This window comes from Balaenoptera acutorostrata, chromosome 1 (genome assembly GCF_949987535.1).
Source record: "Balaenoptera acutorostrata chromosome 1, mBalAcu1.1, whole genome shotgun sequence".
Taxonomy (NCBI): domain Eukaryota; kingdom Metazoa; phylum Chordata; class Mammalia; order Artiodactyla; family Balaenopteridae; genus Balaenoptera; species Balaenoptera acutorostrata.
In genome coordinates, this window is record NC_080064.1 from 36,368,622 (window position 1) to 36,381,277 (window position 12,656).

The 12,656-nt window shown below is 42.8% G+C and overlaps 1 protein-coding gene across 6 annotated transcripts in view; it reads left to right on the forward strand.

The window, feature by feature from the left end:
* ST3GAL3 (ST3 beta-galactoside alpha-2,3-sialyltransferase 3) overlaps positions 1 to 12,656 on the forward strand; it is a 239,793-nt gene that overhangs the window by 159,403 nt on the left and 67,734 nt on the right. For all 6 annotated transcript variants that reach the window (XM_057557896.1, XM_057557910.1, XM_057557924.1 and 3 more), the window contains one exon: positions 2,011 to 2,103. In XM_057557896.1, the coding sequence (XP_057413879.1) occupies positions 2,011 to 2,103 (93 nt within the window). The remainder of the gene's footprint in view (positions 1 to 2,010; positions 2,104 to 12,656) is intronic.

Here is a 12,656-nt window from a genome sequence, read left to right on the forward strand (position 1 = left end):
TGCACTGACCACTCATGCTGTCCCTGGGCTCTGTGCTTCCCTCTGTGATGGCACTGACTGTGATCCACACCAGGGCATTGCCATACTAAGAGCTCCTGCACTCATGTTAGAGAGAAATAGTTTCACATAGTATCCACTGCTTACTAGCTGTATGATCTTGAATAAGTCTCTTCATCTTTCTGAGCTTGTATGTAAATTAATAATTAGTAGCACCTACTCACCTGGCTATTGAGAGGAGTAATTGAAGAAATCTATAATGTTTTCATCACTGTGCCTAGTCCAAAAGCTTCCGGTAGGTTTAGTAATTGCACTGAAGTTTATGTTTCATTTCTGAAATACAGTTGTTTATGTAAGAAAATGTTGTTATGTAAATTCTCTTGTTAAACCCTTGACTTTCTTTTGCCTACCAAATAAAAGCCCAACTCCGGGCTTGTCGCTCAGCATTTTACATTTGCATTTCAGGTTTTAAATTTCAGTGGTAGGGAAAGCTAAAGAAATGTAGATTTTTTAGAAGAAGTTGCACATAGATACAGATGAGTTTGTCTAAATTCAGTGAACAGTGACTCTGTGTAAGGCCCTGGGCGAGGCTCACAGGGCACTGAGTGAACCACACATGACGCATGATAGGCGGTGCCATCCAGGTTTCTGGCTGTCCTGTACAGGCACCAGCCTCCCCACCCTGGGCCCACCCCGCCCCCGCCCCTGCAGAAGGCAGCCCTGAGGGAAGACTCACCACAGGGCCCCAGCACAGCAGAGCAGCTGGGCATCAGAGTGCTGGCAGCTGGCCCAAGGGTGGAGACTGGCGAGGTTGGGGCTGGGAACTGGCAACGAGCCAGGGCTCCTTCAGGTGCCCCAGCACACAGGGCCTCCAGCCCCAGCAGTCACTGAATGTGTCCTGTTCTTCCGCTGTCGTCTTCTCTAGACTGCACTGGGCAGGGTTTTTGGTGGCAGGGCTGTGACTCCAGCTGCACACTGAACACATATGGACACTGAAGCCCAGAGATATGAGGTGACTTGACTACAGTCACACAGCAACAAAGCCAGGGCTAGAACTCACAAGCCTTCTGAAAAATAGTCAGTGCTCTCTGACTTATGGGCTCCTGAGATTGTCTTATGTCCAGTCCAAGTGTAGTGAGATTGTCAGGGCCATTTTGTTCCTTCAGAAGATCATAAGGGTCTGCTATGTGCCCATCTCTGTGCAAAGAACTGGGGGTACAGGGTTAAATCAGACCCTGACCTTGGGAATTTACAGTGCAGTGAGGGAGACACACTACCAACGATTGCAGTTCCGTAGAGCGAGTGCTGGGCAATCATGTAACGCGGGTGGCGGGGGGTGGGCGGTGAGCACAGGGAGGCACTTGGCCCAATCTGGGGGTCAGGGAACCAAGCCCAGAGAAACTGACATCTGAGCTGAGTTGTGAAGGACCAGGAGGCATAGGCAGGTGGAGAAGGACAAGGAAGAACATTCCAGGCACAGAGGATAGGAGAGCATCCTTAACTAAACGCCCCAACATGTATTCGATCTACATTCAGGGCACTGTGAGTGGTTCCCACTGGCTGGATCATAGTGTGTGTGGAGAGAATAGAGGCAGATGAGGCTGGACATGTAGACATATTCAGGAAGGTGGAAAGGGCAGTGCCTGTGACTTTATCAAAGTCTGGCGGCTCTCTCCTTAGGTCTCCAGGCTCTACTCTCCCAGTCTGGGAGCCTGGATGGAGTTCCTGATTTCCCTGGAATCAGGCTTACTGCAAAGATTCTATGCAAAACCCAGTGAGCTCTTTTTACCAAATTCCGGTGCTGGGCCTTACTTATTTATCTACCTATTCCTTTAGGGTTTCTTGGCTCCTCCCCCTTACCCCCACCTCCAGGGCCTTGGTGTGGAAAAGGGGCTGAAGTGCTGATTGTAGGGAGTGAAGCTTTATTCAGGGTTTACACACCTACAGCTCTTCATGAACTAGTAACCACTGCCCAGTGCCTGGCAAGCTGTGACTCTCTTTCTCTTCCCATAGGCCTGCTGAGTTAGCCACCAAGTACGCAAACTTTTCAGAGGGAACTTGCAAGCCTGGCTATGCTTCAGCCTTGATGACTGCCATCTTCCCCCGGTAAGTGCTCCTGTTTCTTCCCATCACCTGGATAGCCTGGTCCATGGCCCAGGACTCAGACACCCTGCCCCTTGTGGCAAGTGGTGTGCCTCTGAGAAAATGAGATTCTGTGGTACCTTCCCTCCTGTGTCCTTGAGTCTGTGGGTGCCTGGAAAGGACTTTGCTTTTGGTTGGTCCTTCTCCAGTCCCACTCTAGGCCCTTGCTACACCTTACCCCCATCTTCCTCTCAGAGCGTGTACCTGCCAGCACAGCTCATTTCTGTGGAGGAAAGAGACGAGGTAGAACCTACGTGGTTCCCCTTGGAAGCCAGGTATCCAGAGGCAGCCAGACAATGCTCCACAGTGCAGAAGCTCGTAGTCTTTTTTGGAAGCTAGGACCAACTACCCGGCTTCAGGGAGGCAAATCCAAATAAAGCAGGAAATAAAGAGGAGTTTCTGAGCCTGGCGTTCTAGAGTTCCTGATTTCCTTGATAGGAGCTGCTGAAAGAAGCTGTGCCAAACCCTGGGAGATCCTTTCACCCAATTCTACTGAGAGGCCTTGCTTGCTTATCCGCCTTTTCCTTTCGGGTTTTCTTTCCTGAAACCTTGGTGTGGAAAAGAGCCTGACATGCTGCGATCGTCTTGTCTGCGGTCCGAGTGCAGTGAGACCCTTGGGGTCGTTTTGTTCCTTCAGAGAGTTATAGGACTATCTGACTTGGAGGGGATGTAGGAGGGGCTGCTCGGGACCTCTGGGAGTCAGGATGTAGCACTCAGACCACCAGAGGAGCCCTAGGGGTGGCCTCTTGGGGTGGGCTGTGTTCATGGGGGAAGGGTATGCACCCCGTCCCTTAGAAGGCTGAGGTTAGGGCACACAGTGTGCTTGCAAAGGAATGCTGACAGCTTGCCCAAAAGCAAATCCAGGATATTTGGATTTTATGCTCCTTTTCTTTCCTAATGTCAGCAATCCAAGCTTAGCTCCTTGTATAAAACAGAAGGCTCTGCTGGCTGAATATCTGGTGTTCAGTTAGAGATCTCTTTGTCCGGGGTCTGCCTTCTGACTTGATTCCAATGTTTTGTTTCCCCCAGCTACTTACTGAGCACTTCTTAAGTGTCTGGCACCATGTTCCATATTCTTGCATGGGTTTTCTCAGACCTGCATTGCTCAGGCCCCTGGGCCAGACACCTGTGAGTTTTCCTTGACCTGTGTATGGGTTTTCTAATTGAAAGTAATACAAGCATGTGGGGGAAAAAAACTCAAACAGTACAAAAGGGTATATATTCCCACTCCAGATCCCAGAGACAGCCAATATTACTATAAACAGGAACATACTGTATTTATTATACTGTATCTTGCTTTTTACTCCTAACAATATGTCTTAGAGTTTATCCTATTACCAGCATATATGGATTCATCTCATATTTTAAATGATTGCATAATATATAATTGTTTGGAGGTGTCATAATTTTATTAAAGATTTGTTGAGGTTTAATTTACATACAGTAAAATCTACATATTTGTATAGTTGTATGAGTTTTGATAATACCTTTGTGCAACCACCGTAACAGTTAATAGAACATGTCCAACATCACCCCCAAAAGTTCCTTCATACTTCTTTGCAGTTAACCCCTCCCTTGACCCCCAGGCCCTGACAACTACTGTCCCTGTAGTATTTCCAGAATGTCATATAAATGGATCATATAGTAGCCTTTTGGGTCTGCCTCTTTTGTTTAGTATAATGCATTTGGGATTCACACATGTGTGTAGCAGTTGCTTGTTCCTTTTTATTGCTGAATAGTATTCCATTATATGGGCATAACATTGTACGTTGTTTATTCAACAGTCAAAAGACATTTGGGTTAATTCCAGTTTTTAGCTATTATAAATAAAGCCAGTATAAACATTTGTGTAGAGGATGTATGCTTCACTTCATAAGAATTTGCCAAACTGTTTTCCAAAGTGACTATACTGTTTTGCTTTCCTGCCAGCAAAGTATAAGAGTTTTAGTTGTTTTATATCCCTGACATCAATCTTTTTAATTTTAGCTGTTCTAGTAGGTTTAGAGGGAAGGGAAGGCTTAGAGGGCTTACCAGGGAAGCCCTGCTTTTGATGTTTTATCTAAGAAGTCTTTCCCAGGACTTCTCTGGTGGCACAGTGGTTAAGTGTATCATTTTATTTTTAGATTCCACATATGGTCAGTTACTAACAGAGGGATGTTGAAGTCTCCATTTATCAGTTTTTGCTTCAGTGTATTTTGAAGCTCTGCCATTTAGTGCATACACATTTAGGATTGTAGCCCCTTGCTGAATAGATTCCTTCATTTTTCTGAAATGTCCCTTTTTCACTGGTAATAATCCTTGTTCTGAAATCTTCCTTGTTTGATATTAATATAACCACTCCAGCCTTTTAAAAGTTAGTTTCATCATGGTATATGTTTTTCTATTCTTTTACATTTTCTGGTGGAGAAGGAGTTTGTGTGTTTATACCCTGAGCATCAGAGAAGTTGGATCTTAGGGGTGTGGTTGGCAGCAGTCCCTCCTTTTACATTTAACCTATCTGTTTCTTTATAATTAGAGAGGGTTTCTTGCAGACAACACATAATGGAGTCTTGCTTTTTTATCCAATCTGATAATGCCTGCCTTTTACTGGAATGTTTATACTGTTTATATTTAATGTAATCATCAGTGTGGTTCGGCTTAAATCTACCATCTTGCTATGAGTTTTCTGCTAGTTTCTTTTTTCCCTTTCTTTTCCTGCTTCCTTTTGGGTTAATTGAGTATGTTTTATGGTTTTATTTTACCATAAAATAAAACTGTTGGTTTAACAGCTATGCCTCTTTGTTTTATGTTTTTCATGATTATTCTAGAGTTTACAATATACATCGTTGATTTATAATCTACTTTTAAATAATATTATAGCACTTTGCTTAGAGCTTATGAACCTTAGAACAGTATACTTCCATTTCACCTTCTGCCCTTTGTGCTATTTTTGTCATATTTTACATTTATGTATTATAAACCCACACAACACTGTCCTTATTTATTTTTGTTTTAAACAGTTAATTATTTAAAGTGAATTAAAAGTGAGCAGGGGGTCTGGGCAAGATGGCGGAAGAGTAAGACGCGGAGATCACCTTCCTTCCCACAGATACAGTAGAAATACATCTACACGTGGAACTGCTCCTACAGAACACCCACTGAACGCTGGCAGACGATGTCAGACCTCCCAAAAGGCAAGAAAATCCCCATGTACTTGGGTAGGGCAAAAGAAAAAAGAAAGAACAGAGACAAAAGAATAAGGACGGGACCTGCACCAGTGGGAGGGAGCTGTGAAGGAGGAAAGGTTTCCACACAATAGGAAGCCCCTTCGCGGGCAGAGACTGCGGGTGGCAGAGGGGGGAAGCTTCAGATCCACGGAGGAGAGCGCAGCCACAGGGGTGCGGAGGGCAAAGCGGAGAGATTCCCGCACGGAGGATCGGTGCCGAGTAGCACTCACCAGCCCTAGAGGCTTGTCTGCTCAGCCACCGCGGCAGGCGGGGGCTGAGAGCTGAGGCTCCGGCTTCGGTGCTAGCCGGGAGGGAGTCTGGGGAAAAGTCTGCAGTTGCCAAAGAGGCAAGAGACTTTTTCTTGCCTCTTTGTTTCGCGGCGCGCAAGGAGAGGGGATTCAGAGCGCCGCCTAAACGAGCTCCAGAGACGGGCGCGAGCCGCGGCTATCAGCGCGGAACCCACAGCAACAGGGGCGCAGAGGGAAAAACGGAGAGATTTCCGCACAGAGGCTCGGTGCCGAGCAGCACTCACCAGCCCGAGAGGCTTGTCTGCTCAGCCACCGCGGCAGGCGGGGGCTGGGAGCTGAGGCTCCGGCTTCGGTGCTAGCCGGGAGGGAGTCCGGGAAAAAGTCTGCAGCTGCCGAAGAGGCAAGAGACTTTTTCTTGCCTCTTTGTTTCGCGGCGCGCAAGGAGAGGGGATTCAGAGCGCCGCCTAAACAAACTCCAGAGACGGGCGCGAGCCGCGGCTACAGCGCGGACCCCAGAGGCGGGCACAAGCCGCGGTTATCAGCGTGGACCCCAGAGACGGGCAGGAGACACTAAGGCTGCTGCTGCCGCCACCAAGAAGCCTGTGTGTGAGCACAGGTCACTCTCCACACCGCCCCTCCCGGGAGCCTGTGCAGCCCGCCACCGCCAGGGTCCCGTGATCCAGGGACAACTTCCCCGGGAGAACGCACAGCGCGCCTCAGGCTGCTGCAACGTCATGCTGGCCTCTGCCGCCGCAGGCTCGCCCCGCATCCGTACCCCTCCCTCGCCCCGGCCTGAGTGAGCCAGAGCCCCCGAAGCAGCTGCTCCTTTAACCCCGTTCTGTCTGGGCGGGGAACAGACACCCTCAGGCGACCTACATGCAGAGGCAGGTCCAAATCCAAAGCTGAACCCTGGGAGCTGTATGAACAAAGAAGAGAAAGGGAAATCTCTCCCAGCAGCCTCAGAAGCAGCGGGTTAAAGCTCCACAAACAACTTGAAGTGCCTGCATCTGTTGATACCTGAATAGACAACGAATCATCCCAAATTCAGGAGGTGGACTTTGGGAGCAGGATATATTAATTTTTCCCCTTTTCCTTTTTTTGTGAGTGTATATGTGTATGTTTCTGGGTGAGATTTTGTCTGTATAGCTTTGTTTTCACCATTAGTCCTAGAGTTAGGTCCGTCCGTTTTTTTTTGTTTTTTTTTTTTACTTAAGAAAAATTTTTTTTCTATATAAATGTTTTCTTAATAATTTTTTCCTTATTTTCTATTTTTAGAAATTAATAAAAATTTTTTAATAAGTTTTTTCATATTTTTTATTTTAAAAAAATTAAAAAATTTTTTTCTTAATAAATTTTTTCTTAATAATTTTTTTTCTTATTTTTTATTATAATAGCTTTATTTTATTTTATTTTATCCTCTTTCTTTCTTTCTTTCTATTTTTTACTCCCTTTTATTCTGAGCCGTGTGGATGAAAGGCTCTTGGTGCTCCAGCCAGGCATCAGGGCTGTGCCTCTGAGGTGGGAGAGCCAACTTCAGGACACTGGTCCACAAGAGACCTCCCAGCTCCACGTAATACCAAACGGCAAAAATCTCTCAGAGATCTCCATCTCAACATCAAGACCCAGCTTCATTCAACGACCAGCAAGCTACAGTGCTGGACACCCTATGCCAAACAACTAGCAAGACAGGAACACAGCCCCATCCATTAGCAGAGAGGCTGCCTAAAATCTTAATAAGGCCACAGACACCCCAAAACACACCACCAGACGTGGACGTGCCCACCAGAAAGACAAGATCCAACCTCATCCACCAGAACACAGGCACTAGGCCCCTCCACCACGAAGCCTACACAACCCACTGAATGAACCTTAGCCACTGGGGACAGATACCAAAAACAACGGGAACTACAAACCTGCAGCCTGTGAAAAGGAGACCCCAACCACAGTAAGATAAGCAAAATGAGACGACAGAAAATCACACAGCAGGTGAAGGAGCAGGGTCAAAACACACCAGACCTAACAAATGAAGAGGAAATAGGCAGTCTACCTGAAAAAGAATTCAGAATAATGATAGTAAAGATGATCCAAAATCTTGGAAATAGAATAGACAAAATGCAAGAAACATTTAACAAGGACGTAGAAGAACTAAAGAGGAACCAAGCAATGATGAAAAACACAATAAATGAAATTAAAAATACTCTAGATGGGATCAATAGCAGAATAACTGAGGCAGAAGAACGGATAAGTGACCTGGAAGATAAAATAGTGAAAGTAACTACTGCAGAGCAGAATAAAGAAAAAAGAATGAAAAGAACTGAGGACAGTCTCAGAGACCTCTGGGACAACATTAAACGCACCAACATTCGAATTATAGGGGTCCCAGAAGAAGAAGAGAAAAAGAAAGGGACTGAGAAAATATTTGAAGAGATTATAGATGAAATCTTCCCTAATATGGGAAAGGAAATAGTTAATCAAGTCCTGGAAGCACAGAGAGTCCCATACAGGATAAATCCAAGGAGAAACACGCCAAGACACATATTAATCAAACTATCCAAAATTAAATATAAAGAAAACATATTAAAAGCAGCAAGGGAAAAACAACAAATAACACACAAAGGAATCCCCATTACGTTAACAGCTGATCTTTCAGCAGAAACTCTGCAAGCCAGAAGGGAGTGGCAGGATATACTTAAAGTCATGAAGGAGAAAAACCTACAACCAAGGTTACTCTACCCAGCAAGGATCTCATTCAGATTCGATGGAGAAATTAAAACCTTTACAGAAAAGCAAAAGCTGAGAGAGCTCAGCACCACCAAACCAGCTTTACAACAAATGCTAAAGGAACTTCTCTAGGCAAGAAACACAAGAGAAGGAAAACACCTACAATAACAAACCCAATACATTTAAGAAAATGGGAATAGGAACATACATATCGATAATTACCTTAAATGTAAATGGATTAAATGCTCCCACCAAAAGACACAGGCTCACTGAATGGATACAAAAACAAGACCCATATATATGCTGTCTACAAGAGACCCACTTCAGACCTAGAGACACATACAGACTGAAAGTGAGGGGATGGAAAAAGATATTCCATGCAAATGGAAATCAAAAGAAAGCTGGAGTAGCAATTCTCATATCAGACAAAATAGACTTTAAAATAAAGACTATTACAAGAGACAAAGAAGGACACTATATAATGATCAAGGGATCAATTCAAGAAGAAGATATAACAATTGTAAATATTTATGCACCCAACATAGGAGCACCTCAAAACATAAGGCAAATACTAACAGCCATAAAAGGGGAAATCGACAGTAACACAATCATAGTAGGGGACTTTAACACCCCACTTTCACCAATGGACAGATCATCCAAAATGAAAATAAATAAGGAAACACAAGCTTTAAATGATACATTAAACAAGATGGACTTAATTGATATTTATAGGACATTCCACCCAAAAACAACAGAATACACATTTTTCTCAAGTGCTCATGGAACATTCTCCAGGATAGATCATATCTTGGGTCACAAATCAAGCCTTGGTAAATTTAAGAAAATTGAAATCATATCAAGTATCTTTTCTGACCACAACACTATGAGACTAGATATCAATTACAGGAAAAGATCTGTAAAAAATACAAACACATGGAGGCTACAGAATACACTACTTAATAACGAAGTGATCACTGAAGAAATCAAAGGGGAAGTCAAAAAATACCTAGAAACAAATGACAATGGAGACACGATGACCCAAAACCTATGGGACGCAGCAAAAGCAGTTCTAAGAGGGAAGTTTATAGCAATACAAGCCTACATCAAGAAACAGGAAACACCTCGAATAAACAACCTAACCTTGCACCTAAAGCAATTAGAGAAAGAAGAGCAAAAAAAACCCCAAAGCTAGCAGAAGGAAAGAAATCATAAAGATCAGATCAGAAATAAATGAAAAAGAAATGAAGGAAACAATAGCAAAAATCAATGAAACTAAAAGCTGGTTCTTCGAGAAGATAAACAAAATTGATAAACCATTAGCCAGACTCATCAGGAGAAAAAGGGAGAAGACTCAAATCAATAGAATTAGAAATGAAAAAGGAGAAGTAACCACTGACACTGCAGAAATACAAACGATCATGAGAGATTACTACAATCAACTCTATGCCAATAAAATGGACAACCTGGAAGAAATGGACAGATTCTTAGAAATGCACAACCTGCCGAGACTGAACCAGGAAGAAATAGAAAATATGAACAGACCAATCACAAGCACTGAAATTGAAACTGTGATTAAAAATCTTCCAACAAACAAAAGCCCAGGACCAGATGGCTTCACAGGCGAATTCTATCAAACATTTAGAGAAGAGCTAACTCCTATCCTTCTCAAACTCTTCCAAAATATTGCAGAGGGAGGAACACTCCCCAACTCATTCTACGAGGCCACCATCACCCTGATACCAAAACCAGACAAAGATGTCACAAAGAAAGAAAACTACAGGCCAATATCACTGATGAACATAGATGCAAAAATCCTCAACAAAATACTAGCAAACAGAATCCAACAGCACATTAAAAGGATCATACACCATAATCAAGTGGGGTTTATTCCAGGAATGCAAGGATTCTTCAATATATGCAAATCAATCAATGTGATACATCATATTAAAAAATTGAAGGAGAAAAACCATATGATCATCTCAATAGATGCAGAGAAAGCTTTCAACAAAATTCAACATGCATTTATGATAAAAGCCCTGCAGAAAGTAGGCATAGAGGGAACTTTCCTCAACATAATAAAGGCCATATATGACAAACCCACAGCCAACATTGTCCTCAACGGTGAAAAACTGAAACCATTTCCACTAAGATCAGGAACAAGACAAGGTTGCCCACTCTCACCACTATTATTCAACATAGTTTTGGAAGTGTTAGCCACAGCAATCAGAGAAGAAAAAGAAATAAAAGGAATCCAAATCGGAAAAGAAGAAGTAAAGCTGTCACTGTTTGCAGATGACATGATGCTATACATAGAGAATCCTAAAGATGCTACCAGAAAACTACTAGAGCTAATCAATGAATTTGGTAAAGTAGCAGGATACAAAATTAATGCACAGAAATCTCTTGCATTCCTATATACTAATGATGAAAAATCTGAAAGTGAAATTAAGAAAACACTCCCATTTACCATTGCAACAAAAAGAATAAAATATCTAGGAATAAACCTACCTAAGGAGACAAAAGACCTGTATGCAGAAAATTATAGGACACTGATGAAAGAAATTAAAGATGATACAAATAGATGGAGAGATATACCATGTTCTTGGATTGGAAGAATCAACATTGTGAAAATGACTCTACTACCCAAAGCAATCTACAGATTCAATGCAATCCCTATCAAACTACCACTGGCATTTTTCACAGAACTAGTACAAAAAATTTCACAATTTGTATGGAGACACAAAAGACCCCGAATAGCCAAAGCAATCTTCAGAACGAAAAATGGAGCTGGAGGAATCAGGCTCCCTGACTTCAGACTATATTACAAAGCTACAGTAATCAAGACAGTATGGTACTGGCACAAAAGCAGAAATATCGATCAATGGAACAGGATAGAAAGCCCAGAGATAAACCCACGCACACATGGTCACCTTATCTTCGATAAAGGAGGCAAGCATATACAGTGGAGAAAAGACAGCCTCTTCAATAAGTGGTGCTGGGAAAACTGGACAGCTACATGTAAAAGTATGAAATTAGAACACTCCCTGACACCATACACAAAAATACACTCAAAATGGATTAAAGACCTAAGTGTAAGGCCAGACACTATCAAACTCTTAGAGGAAAACATAGGCAGAACACTCTATGACATAAATCACAGCAAGATCCTTTTTGACCCAGCCCCTAGAGAAATGGAAATAAGAACACAAATAAACAAATGGGACCTAATGAAACTTAAAAGCTTTTGCACAGCAAAGGAAACCATAAACAAGACCAAAAGACAGCCCTCAGAATGGGAGAAAATATTTGCAAATGAAGCAACTGACAAAGGATTAATCTCCAAGATTTACAAGCAGCTCATGCAGCTCAATAACAAAAAAACAAACAACCCAATCCAAAAATGGGCAGAAGACCTAAATAGACATTTCTCCAAAGAAGATATACAGATGGCCAACAGACACATGAGAGAATGCTCAACATCATTAATCATTAGAGAAATGCAAATCAAAACTACAATGAGGTATCATCTCACACCGGTCAGAATGGCCATCATCAAAAAATCTAGAAACAATAAATGGTGGAGAGGGTGTGGAGAAAAGGGAACACTCTTGCACTGTTGGTGGGAATGTAAATTGATACAGCCACTATGGAGAACAGTATGGAGGTTCCTTAAAAAACTAAAAATAGAACTACCATATGACCCAGCAATCCCACTACTGGGCATATACCCTGAGAAAACCATAATTCAAAAAGAGTCATATACCAAAATGTTCATTGCAGCTCTATTTACAATAGCCAGGACATGGAAGCAACCTAAGTGTCCATCATCGGATGAATGGATAAAGGAGATGTGGCACATATATACAATGGAATATTATTCAGCCATAAAAAGAAATGAAATGGAGGTATTTGTAATGAGGTGGATGGAGTTAGAGTCTGTCATACAGAGTGAAGTAAGTCAGAAAGAAAAAATCAAATACAGTATGCTAACACATATATATGGAATCTAAGGGAAAAAAAAAAAAGGTCATGAAGAACCTAGTGGCAAGACGGGAATAAAGACACAGACCTACTAGAGAATGGACTTGAGGATATGGGGAGGGGGAGGGGTGAGATGTGACAGGGTGAGAGAGTGTCATGGACATATATACACTACCAAATGTAAAATAGATAGCTAGTGGGAAGCAGCCGCATAGCACAGGGAGATCAGCTCAGTGCTTTGTGACCACTTAGAGGGGTGGGATAGGGAGGGTGGGAGGGAGGGAGATGCAAGAGGGAAGAGATATGGGAACATATGTATATGCATAACTGATTCACTTTGTTATAAAGCAGAAACTAACAT